Consider the following 15,096-nt stretch of genomic DNA (forward strand, 5'->3'; position numbering starts at 1 on the left):
AAAATATTTCGTTTCCCAAACCCCACCATATATCTACTGAATCAAAACCTCTGGGGAAGGGTCACAGAGATCTGTATTTTACAATAATTCCCCAGATGATTCTAATGAGGATTCTAACTAGTTGCAGTCTCTCAAACTCACTTGGTGGCAGAGCCCTTTTTGTAGAGTATCTAGCAGAACTAGTGCCCTAAGGAACACACTTTGGGAACTACTGCCCTGGTGCCACTAAAGTCATGAACTCCCATGATTCACCAACAGCCCAAGCCCTCTAGTAATTAACGTAACAGCCTCTATTGGAATTAACCCAGCCCAGCATTCTCACCAGCATCTCTCTTTCCCGTTGCTGTAGTCTGGCAGCTTCCTGCTCACGATTCAGGGCCTCCATGGCCTCGGAAAGACTTTGTTCCAGGCGGGTTACTGTCTTTCAGGAAAAGGGTTACACGGGACAGAGGAACTGAGGGGAATCACTATGTTATACAAAAAGCATTAACAATGTAAAACTTTAAAACTAAGGGTTAAGTCAATTACTGGAGGGCCAAAAAGACTAACTACATGCTATAGGAAAAGCTGGGAAGACCAACGATGCATGTTTGACAGCAGAAACAGTGAAGGGAGCAGAAATAGGAGAGAACTGTCAGACCAGCTACTGCAAGATTCAGGTCAATCTGGTAGGAACCCTAATTCCAGGGCTATTTCAACCTCTTCATTCTAGCAATCAGTGACTTAGGTTATATAACCCACATTGCCCACCTCCTGCTGCTTGCTTCTAGTGAGTTCAGCTGCCTGGCGCTCCTCCTGGAGTCCCCGAAGTACTTCTGTGCGCTCAGCTTCATGCTGGTTCCAGCCCTCCACCACACGGGCCAGGGTCTCAGGAGAGGAAAGTCAGATGTAATTCCAAAATAATATTTTTGCCTTCCTTCTGCCCATGGGGGCAAGGTCAACAGCCACCTTCTCCCAGTAGTCAGTAAGCCCACCCCTTACTGCAGCTCCTAGCATGAACAAAAGACTTTGGTTGGCCACCCCCTATTTACTATTCCTTGGTGCACCCCATGGAGAGACCCGCCACATTCTGCTACCCTGGCACCTTGTCCAGTTGTTCAATCATGATATCTTTCTTGCGGTCAGCATTCACAGCCACAGCTAACTGTTGCTGAAGCTCTAGCACTCGGGTCTGTAGGCTCTGAATGTGACGTTCACAATGCTGGGAAGAAGGATAAAGAAACTGAGTATTGCCATCCTTAGCCTGAGCAAAGCACCAAACTTTACAGCTAGGTGGAAATGGGCTGGAGACAGGAAATGGGCTGTGTCCCAAGGACAGAATAGGTTTGGAGGAGAATCAGGAATTCTGGAGCAGAAACCTTAGGGCCCGAGACTTCCAACACCTTCCTCTACCATCTCAGAAAGCAGGTGCTTAGCTTCCAGGCTCTTCCTTTCCCTGGATCCCCTGAGAAAAATTTCCACAGACCTTTTGGTGGGGGTGCAGCAGCCCATACTGCAAAGAGTGGGAAGTTACTCCTGCCTTGAGCAGCTCATTGAACACAGTGATTAAACATCACAAGGATAAAGGCAAAACCTGTCATTCATGCTCACACAGATGAAAATAGAAGGTTCCCAAAATAACAACACGACCAACGATTTTGACTTTTCCTCTGCCATGTCCCTCTTTTTTTCCCCTTCAGACAGGCTGAAGTTCAGAGGGATAAAACTCATTATATCAGCAGCTATAAAGCCTTTGTACAACACAATGAAGTTCATTGCTCCATCACCAAACACTTATGGAGTGCTTCTATGTGTTTGGTATATTCTAAATTTTAGGAAAACAGTGCTGAAAAAGATAAGGTATGACCCTCATGGAGATTAGACTTTAGAAGAGCAAAACAAGCAAGATACATCAGACTGTGATAAGCTACACAAAGGATATGACAGAGCAATGAATACCTGGAGGAGGTGCGCCGTTTTAGACAGGATGGCGGAAGAAGGCCTTCCTGAAGAGCCAAGAGCAAAGCCACAGCTTACGGTCCCTTAACCCTTTTCCCTTTTTAGCACTTAGCCCTATTTCTAATATTCGCTGCTTTCAAAAGAAAGTCTTTATATCTCACCTTGCGACGAGTATGCTCTGAATCCAGTGCATCTCTCAGGCCCTGGAAATCCGGGGGATTTAGTGGGGGTCCTGGCCGAAGGCTGGTGTAGCGGGGAAATAACTCCTCCAGGGCTTGGGCTGAGCTGGATGGGGATAAGTCCTGCAGGGGCCGGGTGCTGAGCAAATCAGGTAGACATATTAGGATTGGGAAAGCTTTTGAGACCCAGAAGTCCAACTGTGACATTTTACAAGTGAGGAAACTGAAACTCAGAAAGCACGAGAGACTTGGCCGATGTCTTTAAGTTAGGCACATAGGTTCTATGATTCACTCTATAGTGCTCCTTCCTCTGCGCCACACTCCCTGTGGTAAAAGTCTCCACAGAAGCAAGCTAACTCTGCTGGGAGAAGGAGGAGTAGAGACTGGGAGAAGGCCAGGTACTAGGCAGCAGGTGCCCAAGTTCCTGAAGGAGTAAAGGGAGTAGAAGATAGGAGAGAAAGGATAAAACTAAAAGCTAAGTGGCAAGTATCTTAGGCCTTAAGAGGTGCAATAGCACTAAAGGAAGAACAAAGAAATAGAACACTTGGCTCTGCAAGAGAGAGAGCAATCAAGCTAGAAGAATCCCAAGGGGAACTCACTTAAGCAAGGTGGCTGTGCTTTCACTGTCAAAGGAGTCTTCTTCCCGTCTCTCTGAGCCAGCACCTGGAGTAAGGGGATCTCCTGCAGGGAGCCAAAGGGACCCCACAGCCAGCCAGGGTCAAGTAAGGATAGAAACAAAGGCCACTTGAAGGAAAAGAAAGCAGAGAGCCTTCCTTTCTATTTCACCCACTCCTCCAGCCCTTCTCCCAAAGAGCTGAAGCCTTCCTCCTGAAATCTTGTCGCAGAGGTCTAGGTTCCCCTCACACCCCACTTCATTTCTCTACTTTCTCCCACTCCTTAAATCTAGGTTCTCCGTTATAGGGAAGGGATTTACTCACGATAGGTTGCGTCACGTGAGGTTTGGAGCATGCTCTGGAGTTGGCCCCGAACACTTTCCATCTCAAAGATATGCTTGGAACCATCCTAGAAAAAAGTAGCAGAAATCAGAAGCAACTTGAGTAATCTATATTCTACCTACTGCCAGGGTAGAAGGCATCCAGTACCCCCTAAAGCCCCCAAATTTTTACTCCAACACCTGGGAAAGCAAGAACAAGAGAACTGACCCAATAAGGGTCAGAAACTCAAATGTGTACAGGTGCCAGACAGGTAGTGTAAATAAATGAATTTACATTTATTTACGCTTTAAAACAAGAGTAGTGAGGATTCTTGCCAACTGGAGAGCAAACAACCTGCCTAAAAACTGTAGCCCATGGCTATCAGTTTTCCAAACTCTGGAAATTAGTTATGAGGCATTTTCAGTGGAACACTAATAACTATTTTCTCTGTAACATGTTTAACTTATTAAACTATGTCTTAATGATTTACATGCCTAGTTTTGAACCATACAATCAAAAGAGTTTTGAACTGGATCTTTGATCTTAGCATATTTTGCTGCTATCCTTCAGTCCCTAGTTACCTCTTCAGATGAAGAAAACTTAGCCTCAGCCCTGGCTGGTGTGGCTCAGTTGGTTGGAGCGTCATCCCACAGACCAAAAGGTCGAGGGTTTGATCCCTGGTCAGGGCACATACCCAGGTTGCAGGTTCAATTCCCCTGTTGGGCAAGTACAAGAAAAAAACCAGTCGATTGTTTCTCTCCCCGCTCCCCATACTCTCTAAAAGAGAGAGAGAGAGAAAGGCAGTGAAAAAATGTCCTCGGGTGAGGATTTAAAAAAAGAAAGAAAAAGAAACCTTATCCTCACTCCCAGGCCCCAAATCTCAGTCAAGCACAGCAACCTGTCCCACAGTGCAGGTATCTCTGACAAAGAAAACACTGGGAAATCTCACAACTCCCCCAATTCTGGTGTCCCAGGCCACACACACACTCTCTCTCTCTCTCTCATAAACATTGACTCCCAGAAACAAGCATGACTGACGCTGTACTTAAGAAAAATCTAACAATAGTTCAAATCTCAAATCTCAGTAAAGCTTTTCTTTTTTACCACCCCCAATCTCAAGACCCGAGAGGTCCCCCAGACACACCTCCCTCACCTTTTTCTTCAAGTTGTTCTCCAATCCAACTGACAAACTGCGACTCAGCTCTTGGGCCAAGCTGTCTAACCCTTCATGAGGTGGTAGGGAGGTGGAGGGTAAATACAGCTGGGCTCGGGCTGTGGCCTCTGCTTGACGACTGAGGTGCAAAGAAGCATAGAGCTGGGAGGTCACCTCGGAGGACACTTGGTTCAGCCCAGGGGCTTCTGATGAATCACTCAGGAGATCTTCAGCCCGGAGAGGTGAACTGGGGCTGGTGGCTGATGTGGCCATGAATACAGGAAAGAGACAACTGGAGGCAGCAGAGCTGGGAACTCCTGGTTCTGCTTTAGGAGAACCCAGGGGGTAAAGTACGCAGAGAAGGAAGATTTGGGAGAAAGGGGGAAGACTCCAAGGCAAGGAATCTTGGTGAATAGGGGTATGGAGGCTTTCTGGTTACAGGAAAGATTCCCACTGGTACTACAGGTCATGGGAGAGAGCAAAAGCATTTCTTTTCACAGCTCCTGGAAACTGTGGAAAAGGAGGGTACAGCAAGGAGTGAGTGGGGACAGAAGACCTACTGCAGGACAAAAGCACCCCTGAAGTTCATCTGGAGTGCTGAAAGGTGCAGATCCACTTCTGGCACAGGCTATCACTGGTCAATTTAGCTCTTAAGTTCTCACACCCAGAACATGCAAACTGAAACAAACCCAAATCAAACAGTGGCCTAATTTCTGTCCAGCTGCCTTACCTGCCCCTCAACTGGCTCCAGTCTCAGAGAGACAGGAACATCACGCTCCCCACCGCCCCACTCCCCTATGCCCACTGCACGGTTCTACCCAGGGTCAACTGTCTTGTATACCCCCTGCAACCCCTTCCACTACGAAAGCCTTGGCAAGGCTCCCTAGAATCCCTCCCTTCCGACTACCGCAAAAGAAACTTTGTGAACATTCAGTCACACCCTCAGAATGTCCCTAAAAAGTATTCCGCCCTCAAACCTAGCCTGAAATGCTGTACCTTGATTACTCCGTTAATCCGTTCCGACTATCCCACACCTCCAGTCTTCAGCCCCCCAATCTGTCACGAACAGCCCCCTGCCCGAGCCCGGATCCGGAAAGACCTAGATCTCCCCTCTCGTGCCCTTCCCTACACTCAAAACCGTTGGCAGCCGCCTGCCCACCGCCCAAAGCCCCGCCTCTCTCTCCTCGATGACGTCACCAGCCCGGGGACCTCGCTTGCAACCTCGCTTGCAACCGCGCTTACAGCTTCTGGAGCCTGGGAGCCGGAACGCGCGTGCGTGGCCCCGACAGCCGCGAATTGGCTGAGAGAGGTATCGGGGACGCTGTTATTGCTCCGTGGCCGCACGGGGACCTGGTGGGGCGGGGCTCCGCGAAAACCGGAAGCATCTAGTGACAGGCACTCGGAGCAGTTCCGGTGAGTTCGGGGGAAGGGACCCCGCCTGGTTGGAGGGATCCAGGACGGAAAACTGGGACCCACAGAGGGCCCCGGAGCGAGGCTCACACTCTGTGTCCTGCAGATGACTGTCCACAACCTGTACCTGTTTGACCGAAATGGAGTGTGTCTGCATTACAGCGAGTGGCACCGCAAGAAGCAAGCGGGGATCCCCAAGGAGGAGGTGACGAGAGGGCCCCGCGCAACCGGGTGACCTCTCATCTCCAGACGCACATAATCCCAGTCCAGTCACCCCTCTCCAAACCCTGGCTCGTTCCCACCCCTGGCCTGTCTGCTTCAACAACCAAGAGCTAACTCTGCCCCTCTCCCCCCAGGAGTTCAAGCTGATGTACGGGATGCTCTTCTCTATCCGCTCGTTTGTCAGCAAGATGTCCCCGCTAGACATGTACGCGGAGTCCGGAGTCAGAGGGGATGTTGAGGGAAGGAGGAATAGCCTTGGGAATGGGGGGGAGGGCTTTCTGGAGTGGGAGGGGCATTTGGCCCCCAGGGAGGGGAAGCTAATCTGAAGCGAGAATGCTGGAGCTGGAAGAAGGCGCGGTGAGGAAAATCTGAAGGTAGAAAGGTTGGATGTGGGGGCCAAATCGGGGGGTAGTGCGGGTCCGGGAAATGAGAGGTGTCTTTACTCAACCAGACTCCTACAAATGTATTTAGAGAGAACAGTCGACCTAAAGAGGATTAGAAGTGTCTTTCTGGGAGAAATTCTTCTCCCATTCCTTAACATCCTCCTCATCTCTGCAGGAAGGATGGCTTTCTGTCCTTCCAGACTAGCCGTTACAAACTCCATTACTACGAGACGCCCACTGGGATCAAGGTTGTCATGAATACTGACTTGGGCGTGGGACCCATCCGAGATGTGCTGCATCACATCTACAGTGCGGTCAGTGCCAGACCCTGGGTCCCTTCCCCCAAAGATCCTCAACAGCAATGGCCATGTAGAGCCCCAAGACTCCTTCAGATTCCCTGCCAGGATTCTACTGTAGTATATCTCTATAGAAGTCAGAGTTTTCAACACTCCCACCACCAGTTTCTCAAGAAGGGCTTGCCCCCTCACCCTTGTTCCTAGTGCATTTGCACATCCTTGAGGTTATAATAGGTTTCGAGTTGGAAACAAGAAGTGTCCAAAGCCTGGCTCTAACACCCTCCCTCCCCATAGCTGTACGTGGAGCTGGTGGTGAAGAATCCCCTGTGCCTGCTGGGACAGACTGTACAAAGTGAGCTCTTCCGCTCCCGACTGGACTCCTACGTCCGCTCTCTGCCCTTTTTCTCTGCCAGGGCTGGCTGAAGGAGGCACCCTACCTCACCCCTCAGGAGAATCTCTATCGGCCCCTCCAACCCCTCTAGCTCCCAGGCAGCCCACCCTGGTGCCCTCCCCGTTACCTCCAAACCAGGCCCTCTCTCTAGGTTTATCCTCTACCAGACGCAGTGAGAAGTACAGAATAAACTTTTTGTCATTCTGTGGCTTGAGTGTGTCAGTTTGGGTGGTAGGTCGGGGCCCTGCCCCACTCATGGAGGATGGCCACATCCCCCTGAGCTTGACCATGGGTTTATCAACAGCAGCACTACTGACATTTCCGGCTGGATAATTCATTGCGGGGGGGGGGGGGGGGAGAGGAGGAGGGGGCTGTCCTGTGCTTTGGCTTGGGCTCCACTCACTACAGGCTGGTAGTACATCCTTCTCTGTCGCCAGTGATGATAGTCAAAAACGCCTCCAGATCTTATCAAATGTCCCCTGGGGGACTAAATCGTCCCCTACTGAGAACGACTGGCTGAAACCAGAGTGTACCGAAAAACCACTCTCCCGCGTTCTGCTCTCCAGCTCCTGAGTATGCCCAAGATGCAAGCTGTGGAGCTTCGGAAGGTGGGATTTATGCAGATACTGGCAGGTTTAACTGGGAGGCAGGCGGGTTTATGCAAATAAGGGGGCGGTGCCTGCATGATGATTAGCTGAGCCTGCTGCGGACGCGGCTGGGAGCCTAGCAGGTCCCGCTGCGGCTCAGGCTGAGGTGGCAACTCTCTTCACCACCCCCACAACTGTCCCCAGGTCCCTACCCTCCTAGGATAGCCCTCCACCTCTACTGTCATTCATTTCCCCCTCCTCTTCCTTGCGACAGTGACCCCGTAGATGAATAACTCCCCTCGTGGTTCCCCCTGTGTTTCTCTCCTCCCACCGCAAACCCGGCGACCTCCAACAGCCCGCCCCCGCGGGCCCAATCCTGCCTGCTGACTCCCTCTGCAGCCTCCTCAGCCTTCCCGCTCTCCTTTGGGCTCGAGTCACTACATCCCCGTTTGTCCGCCCTCGGGCTTCCTGGCTTCCTCCCCCTCCGCCCCCTCGGAGCCCCCTCACAGGCCCTGGCCAGCCGGCATGCAGGTGTCTATCGCGTGTACTGAGCAGAACCTTCGCAGCCGAAGCAGTGAGGACCGTCTGTGTGGACCCAGGCCGGGCCCCGGGGGCGGCAATGGTGGGCCGGTCGGCGGGGTGCATGGGAATCCTCCAGGAGGAGGAGGGCCAGGCCCCAAGGCCCGAGCCGCAGTGGTCCACCGACCCCCAGCGCCCGCTGGGGCCCTCCGAGAGAGCACCGGCCGCAGCACTGGCATGAAATACAGGTATGGGGGTAGCCGGGCAGCCCGCCCCATCTGCTCCCCTTTCCAGACCCGAGGCCTCCTGGGATGCCTCCAGGACTCCTCAAACTTTGCTAAGAAGGTCCTGGCTCATTCTGCCTCTTCTTCCCATAACTGGCACTCCCTTACTTCGTCCCTCTCTTGGTTTCCCTCGATACCCCTGACTAGGAGAAATTCAAGTTTACCAAGATTGATGGGTCCTGTCACACCCAGGGGATGCTCCTGAGCTTTTCTCCTTACCCACAGGAAAGCCAGGGATGCATGAATCTCCAGCCCCCCCCCCCCCCCCCCCCCCCCCGCAAGATAGAGTGTCCTTGGGTCGGTGTCCTGGGAAGAGGTGGAGGAAGGAAAGGGCTTCTCGCTCTGGCCTGCTCAGGGTGCTTGACCCAGATACTGCCCCTACCTGCCCCATGGGCCCAGTCTCCAGCCACCTTTCTTGGGGGGACAGAAGTGGGGCCCTGGGAAGGATGGGCCACATCTCTCAACCCCATCCTGAGGAAGAGGGGTCAGGTGGGGAAGGTGGACTGTAATGTAACAGACTTTATCTCCCCGAACTGCTGGGCTCTCAGAACTACCAATAGGGGGAGGCGGGGGAGAGGGGGTTCCTGCTGGGGAGTGAGCAGAGATCACTGATCTTACTAAGCTTTGCCAGTTGAGGAATTTGATCCCCTCCATGTGGCAGCCCTGCTTAGGAGGCTGAGCCAACAACCTGGGTGGGGATTTTGGAAGGTGGGGGCTCTCTGGTTCAGAGACAAACTTCACAAGCCCACAGGAGCAGAGGAAGTGGAGCGAGGAAGAGGGAGAACTGGCTTTTCCTGTCATTCCTGTCATACTCCCCACCGAAGTTTCCTACCTACCTTTGTTGGAGGTCTATCTGCCTAGCCTATCCAGGGACACTGCCCTGCCTGAGTGCCTGAATTTGACTTGGTTTACCTCTCCATCTCTGGGCTCTGCCCTTTAACATAGCACTCTCTGTCTGAAGGTCTGTTTTCACAAACTCATCATAATCCACCAGTCACATTTCTCCAGGCCCCCAACTCCACACATGCTAGAGATGACTCAAACACAGACAAGATCCCGCAGAAGAAACGCAAACCAGGCAACACGTCTCCAATGTGTTAGGAGGGAAGAGAGGCACTGGACAGTGGATCCAGCAGAACAGTCACTTATTTGTTCATTTATGCTACGGGCACAGCACTGCCCAACTCAGTAGCCCACTGGGTGTAGTTTCTTTGGAGTGAGATATAGTGAGGGCTTCTTATTCTGGGAGGTGAGGAGGTGGAAGCTGATAATCTGTGTTCCTAATTGAGGCTCCACACCTTCCTGCTACTTATGTCTCCTGCAGAAACCTAGGAAAGTCTGGTCTTCGTGTGTCCTGTCTTGGCCTAGGTGAGTTAGAAAGGATTTAAGGGAAGGGTGTTCTTTTATGGCTTGCCCTCCACAGTTCTCACGTGCCTGGCTTCCCTCTTGCAGGTACCTGGGTCACATTTGGTTCTCAGATCTCGGATGAGGTATAAGTGATGGGACCTAGAAGCAGGGTGAGGGGCTATAAGGGAACCAGAACCAGGGGAAATGGACTTGGATAGGGGTCTGGACAACAAGCACTGGTGGATGGGGTGCAAGGCTGGAGGGTGAGGAAAGGGGAGAGAATCTGGAAGCAAGGCTGAGGTGCTATGGGCTAGGGTGGAGCGAGGGAGGTAGTTGAGGGGCCAGTGGTTGATCTTCAACTCTTTCTCTCACCTCCCTAGACAGCAGAGGATGTGCTGACAGTAGCCTACGAGCATGGTATAAACCTGTTTGACACCGCCGAAGTGTACGCAGCTGGAAAGTAAGGAAAGTTATGTTTAGAAGATGAGAGAACATCAGGGCTTCCTGTTGTCTCTCTTAAGAACCCTGGGAATTCTGCCAACACTAAGTTCTAACCTTTCAGCCAGTGGGCCCCCAAAACATTATGGGACTCATAATCCCACACATCAGTCCCTCTCCAGCTTAGGAGGCAATGGGCAGACTGTGCAGTAAAAATAAAAGAAAACCAACAAATATATCTTGGGCATCAGTTATGTGCAACTGTGTGGGGATTTCAAAGCTAAATTTTCAAACACACCATGCCACTTCACACACCCATGGCTTCACCCTGGGAGTAGCCAAAACCTACGTTGACCTACCCCTATATCTTCTCCATTTGGCAGACTCTTCTGCTCATCTTCAAGACTTGGCCCAAATGTCAGCTCCTCCAAGAAGCCTTCACACAATTCTCCAAAGTTGATCTCTACCCCCTTCAGTTCTCAAAGCACTTTACACTGCCCTCTGACACACCATTATCAATGACTGGTTCATGTGGCCATATTTGCTGCTCAGTTGGGATTCTCCTCTTTCCATGAACTCTGTCTCGCTTTTCCCCATGTCACCTAAGTACCTACACAGAGCCAAGCACAGAGCAGGCACTGCTTGTGGAATGCCATCAATATGCCCTCAATGTGCTCATAGCCTCAGTGGTTAAACAAACAAGCCAAGAAGCCAGGGAGCTATGAAAGACTAAATAACAGTCCCCTACAACAACTTAAGACTTATTAGACCTTAGCTCATAGTTAAGTGCCAAAGAATTGTATGGCCCAGAGGTTTTCAATGTTTTTCATCTCCTGGCACACATAAACTAATTACTAAAATTCTATGGCACACCAAAAAATATAATTTTGCCTATCTAACAAAAAATAGGTATAATTTTGATTCATTCACACCAGATGGCTATTGTGTTGGCTGTTGTCTTTTTTTTATTTGACAGTCTAAGGGAAAAGAGGTCAGTGCCCCTGACTAAATAGCCAGGTGTCACATGTTTTAAAAATTCTTGTGGCACACCAGTGTGCCACATCACACCAGGTAAAAATCACTGGTGTAGCCAATAAGAGCTAAGGAATCTGATAAGAAGGACTGACCATAGTCTATAGCACTCAGAGAACATTTTCCATTCTGCTCAGAGGTAGAATCTGAGCTAAGCTTTGCAGGAGAGGTGAGATTTTGCAGAGACCCAAGGGGGAGGGCAACACAGATGAGTGGAACCAGTGTCTCCCCAGTCTGTCCCACTCCCCTCCTCCTATTCTATCCCTTCCCAACTCAGACCAGAGCTTGGTACATAGTTGAATGATTGAATGAAAATTGTACGACTGTACCCCTAGTTCTAGGAGCCTCTTTTATTTAGTCCAGGATGGGGCCTTCAGCCCATGGGCTCCTGGCTTATGCTCCACTTTACAAGAGAGGAAATAGGTTGAGGAGAAAGGTGGAGGAAAGGGTTGAGAGGGGAAGGAACTGATCTACCTTCGAGGGGTCAGTGCTTCTACACTGTCTTTCTTCCAGGGCTGAAAGAACTCTAGGCAACATCCTCAAGAGCAAAGGTTGGAGGTGAGAGGGTATTGTTGGGGGGGAGCGGCGGTGACGGTTGCTGGGGATGTGATCATCAAAAAATCCTTTTCTTTCGGGTTCTCCCATTTCTCTTTTTCCAGGAGATCAAGCTATGTTATCACCACCAAGATTTTTTGGGGAGGACAGTAAGTGGCTACCCCGTTACTATAACTGGGGAGATCTACACAGAAGATATGTGAAGGTGTATGGGATAGGGGTGGTGACAGCTGTCCCCACACTTGCTACCCCAGGTCTGCTTCTTGCCTATGAAAACCAATGCAATCCCAGTTCCTCATGGTGCCAGCCCAGCCCTGGTCTCCTACCTTTGTAACACTTCAGCTTTGACTTTCTTTTTCCTACAGGGCAGAAACTGAGCGAGGCTTGAGCCGCAAACACATCATTGAGGGTGAGAGTTAAAGACTGAGAACCTGAAGTGGCTTGGTATGGAAGCCAGAGAAGTTGGGGACATTCTCTGAAGCTCTTGAGTTAGAGGTTTTGAATAAGGGAACTGGGATTTAGGCAGCCATGGCAAAGGCATGAGGTTCAGACCTCACCCCTTATTCTTCAGAACCTGAAGCCTAGGTACTTACCTTCCTATCCTCATCTCTACCCCAGGCTTGCGAGGATCTCTGGAACGTCTCCAGCTGGGATATGTGGACATCGTCTTTGCTAATCGTTCAGACCCCAACAGCCCCATGGAGGGTAAAAGCAGCACCCAAACCCTGATAGTCCTTCAAAACTGAGCACTTCCCAATCCCTCAGCAGGAAGCCAGCCCTAGCTCAAGAGGCCTCCCACAGTGGAGGCTCAGACCCCAGGACCTAGACAGGGAGGGGGGCAAAAAACAGATACCAACTTCTCTGGGGTCTCCGTGGGGCAGGCAGAGATCTGCAGGTCTGGAGCCCTGGATAGCAGGAATCTGACAGTAAGGCTCTCCCTCTCCCATATGCCTAGAGATTGTGCGAGCCATGACCTATGTCATCAACCAGGGCCTGGCCCTATACTGGGGAACATCCCGATGGGGGGCTGCAGAAATCATGGTGAGTGTGCTATCCCACTTGCCCCTGTCCCACAACTGGCTCCCATTTTCACATGGTCACTCCAAACCCTACTCTATTGGAGAAGGAGGAGTGGAAGAAAATGGAAGGGGTGCTCTGGCCCCCGTCTCTGCCCCAGCCCCTCATCTCTTTCTCACCACATGCAGGAGGCCTATGCCATGGCCAGACAGTTCAATCTGATCCCTCCGGTGTGTGAACAAGCAGAGCACCATTTGTTTCAGAGAGAGAAGATGGAGATGCAGCTGCCAGAGCTCTACCACAAGATTGGTTTGTAGCCCCCTCATCCCTACCTTTCCCTTGGGCTCACCATCACCTTGATCCCTTTCCCCACATCCAATCCTCTTCCTCTTAGGTGTCGGCTCAGTCACCTGGTCCCCTCTGGCCTGTGGCCTCATCACTAGCAAGTACGATGGGCGAGTCCCAGATCCCTGCAGGGCCACCATCAAGGTGTGATCTCAGGGCTCAGGATGGCAGGACTGGGCTATCCTGGCTGTTCTAGGATGGTGGTGGGATCTTTTGCTGATTCTCTGTGGCCTTCAGGGCTACCAGTGGCTCAAGGACAAAGTACAGAATGAAGATGGCAAGAAGCAACAAGCCAAAGTCATGGACCTTCTCCCCATCGCTCACCAGCTGGGATGCACGGTGGCACAGCTTGCTATTGGTGAGACACTGTCAGCCCTGGACCCTGCAGGGAACTTGTCTCCTCCTGAGATACTCCCAAACCCAAGACTGGCTTGTCCTCAGGGAGAGCGCTCTTCCTCAGAGACATTTCTGACATCCATATGCTCACTGTTACCCATCAGTTCTCTTGTTTTCCTCCTCTGGCCCCAGCGTGGTGTCTCCGCAGTGAGGGTGTCAGCTCGGTCTTGCTGGGGGTGTCCAGTGCAGAGCAGCTGATAGAACATCTGGGTGCCCTACAGGTGAGCCGGGGACTCAGAGGCTGAGCCCATCTCTGTCCCCTCCCCAGGAGTCAAGGCCTCACTGTCCAACCCAGAATGGGCCCGTGCGGTCACCCACTACAAGGTCCTCATGTTGCCAGTGAGAGGCCTGGGGTGACAAGACAAAACAGGCACAGCTGTGATTATTTCCCTGCCACTTGGCCCTCAGTGCTGATCCCCTGGGTCCCATAAGTTCATGACCTCAAACCTCACACCCTTCTTCAGTCATCCAACCACCTGATTCTCCTCCAGGTGCTGAGCCAGCTGACCCCACAGACTGTTACGGAGATAGACGGACTCCTGGGGAATAAACCACATTCCAAGAAATAATTCGTCAGGGGCACAGGGACCCAAACCCAAACCACTGCACCCCTACCTACCTGCCCGCCCAGAACTGCTGCCCTACACCCACCTGCTTCAGGCTCGCGATCCCTCACGCTAGAGCCAGAATGGCCCCGCCCACCAACGAGTTCCGGCTTCGATAAGATAATCTCGATATGCATGAACAAAGCCATATCCTTCTACAGTGGGTTTGAGAGGAAAAGTAGTCCGCTGCTCCCTGCTGCGTTCCCCTAGGCCTTTTTGCTAATCCAGGGCATGAGCTACTGGGCCGTCCCCCTCTCTGCCATTTGGTCTTGCTCCCTTTCTCTTACCCCAATAGCCAAAGCCCTTTAAAAAAACAAAAACTAAAACAAAAACAAACGGCAGACATAAACGCAGAGTACCTCAGAAGTGGCCCTTGAAATGTCATCAAGGAGTAATAACCTAGAATAAGAAGTGAGTTGTGATATCATCTGGGACAACGGAAAATTGGGTTCTTACGTTATCTGGTACAAAGGAAGCCAGGCTGGCCCTGGCAGGAAGTAAATGATAATCTTTGAGAAACCAGGACCCTGCCTCCTAGCCAGGAGGTGGAGGGGGGCTTTAAAACTGGAATTAGTGTTAATACGTTGCGAGAGCGTAGGGGTGGGGAATACAGCAACAGCACTGACAAAGTTAGAGGGAAATTTGATGGCTAGCTTGGCTAGGGTAGCCCCTTGGAAAACACAATTGGGCTGTGCTTCGCAGGAAATGGTGACAGCCTTTAGGTCACAGCAGAGATATGGGGCTGACGAATAAAGGTCTGGGGATAGACTTTCAAGCTTTTAGCAGGGCTTCCTACCTGTCAGTGAAGGACTGCAGTCTTCCTTCTGGCAATAATCTTAAAGCAATAATGATGGCCCCTCTTCTGTAAGACTTTCCAGGGAATTGTAAATAAAATCTCAGCTTAATCCTTCCTCAGTCACTGCGTCTTGACATTGCAGGGGATGGGACGTTAGGCTCTCAGTCTCAGATAGCTGGCCCTCTAAACCCTTGCCATTAGAAAGTTCCAGTACTAGCTTTCTCTCCATTGCTCAGGTGCCTCAGGGACCCAAGCATTGTGCTCCTAG

General features: G+C 51.3%; 3 protein-coding genes across 11 annotated transcripts in view; 2 read left to right on the forward strand and 1 right to left on the reverse strand.

The window, feature by feature from the left end:
* Positions 1-5,536, reverse strand: part of CNTROB (centrobin, centriole duplication and spindle assembly protein) — a 32,467-nt gene extending 26,931 nt beyond the window's left edge. Inside the window, exons 1-8 of one of the 8 annotated variants that reach the window (XM_053911496.2) lie at positions 5,448-5,536; positions 4,197-4,715; positions 3,056-3,140; positions 2,717-2,798; positions 2,100-2,256; positions 1,085-1,201; positions 751-867; positions 323-421 (exon numbers count right to left, since the gene is read on the reverse strand). In XM_053911496.2, the coding sequence (XP_053767471.1) occupies positions 323-421; positions 751-867; positions 1,085-1,201; positions 2,100-2,256; positions 2,717-2,798; positions 3,056-3,140; positions 4,197-4,478 (939 nt within the window). In that variant the 5' untranslated portion in view covers positions 4,479-4,715; positions 5,448-5,536. Of the gene's footprint in view, positions 1-322; positions 422-750; positions 868-1,084; positions 1,202-2,099; positions 2,257-2,716; positions 2,799-3,055; positions 3,141-3,633; positions 3,769-4,196; positions 5,428-5,447 lie in introns of those variants that run through there. The other 7 variants (XM_045199136.3, XM_024564977.4, XM_045199137.2 and 4 more) reach the window with 7 other exon arrangements.
* Positions 5,495-7,116, forward strand: TRAPPC1 (trafficking protein particle complex subunit 1). Its single transcript, XM_024564980.3, has 5 exons — positions 5,495-5,618; positions 5,722-5,820; positions 5,972-6,042; positions 6,396-6,534; positions 6,811-7,116. Exons 2-5 carry the CDS (start codon positions 5,722-5,724, stop codon positions 6,937-6,939), a joined length of 438 nt encoding a protein of 145 aa, XP_024420748.2. The 5' UTR covers positions 5,495-5,618; the 3' UTR covers positions 6,940-7,116.
* Positions 7,117-7,380: 264 nt separating this feature from the next.
* Positions 7,381-14,926, forward strand: KCNAB3 (potassium voltage-gated channel subfamily A regulatory beta subunit 3). Of its 2 annotated transcripts, none has more exons than XM_024564925.4 (14): positions 7,381-8,261; positions 9,622-9,665; positions 9,750-9,787; positions 10,025-10,104; positions 11,628-11,672; positions 11,774-11,818; positions 12,035-12,078; positions 12,288-12,374; positions 12,625-12,710; positions 12,875-12,995; positions 13,081-13,175; positions 13,269-13,389; positions 13,560-13,648; positions 13,919-14,926. In XM_024564925.4, exons 1-14 carry the CDS (start codon positions 8,020-8,022, stop codon positions 13,994-13,996), a joined length of 1,215 nt encoding a protein of 404 aa, XP_024420693.1. In that variant the 5' UTR covers positions 7,381-8,019; the 3' UTR covers positions 13,997-14,926. The 2 variants fall into 2 exon arrangements, with proteins under 2 accessions (XP_024420693.1, XP_045055300.1); XM_045199365.3 differs by having other exon boundaries at positions 12,878-12,995.
* The last annotated feature ends 170 nt before the right edge of the window (positions 14,927-15,096 follow it).

This window comes from Desmodus rotundus, chromosome 9, assembly GCF_022682495.2.
Source record: "Desmodus rotundus isolate HL8 chromosome 9, HLdesRot8A.1, whole genome shotgun sequence".
In the NCBI taxonomy this organism is placed as follows: domain Eukaryota; kingdom Metazoa; phylum Chordata; class Mammalia; order Chiroptera; family Phyllostomidae; genus Desmodus; species Desmodus rotundus.

Coding starts and splice junctions, on each gene's coding strand:
- KCNAB3 (XM_024564925.4), top strand. CDS start 8,020: ATGCAGGTGTCTATCGCGTGTACTGAGCAGAACCTTCGCAGCCGAAGC. Junction 12,079..12,287: donor CCGCAAACACATCATTGAGG/GTGAGAGTTAAA, acceptor TCTCTACCCCAG/GCTTGCGAGGATCTCTGGAA. Junction 13,649..13,918: donor AACATCTGGGTGCCCTACAG/GTGAGCCGGGGA, acceptor ATTCTCCTCCAG/GTGCTGAGCCAGCTGACCCC.
- TRAPPC1 (XM_024564980.3), top strand. CDS start 5,722: ATGACTGTCCACAACCTGTACCTGTTTGACCGAAATGGAGTGTGTCTG. Junction 5,821..5,971: donor CGGGGATCCCCAAGGAGGAG/GTGACGAGAGGG, acceptor CTCTCCCCCCAG/GAGTTCAAGCTGATGTACGG. Junction 6,535..6,810: donor TGCATCACATCTACAGTGCG/GTCAGTGCCAGA, acceptor CCCTCCCCATAG/CTGTACGTGGAGCTGGTGGT.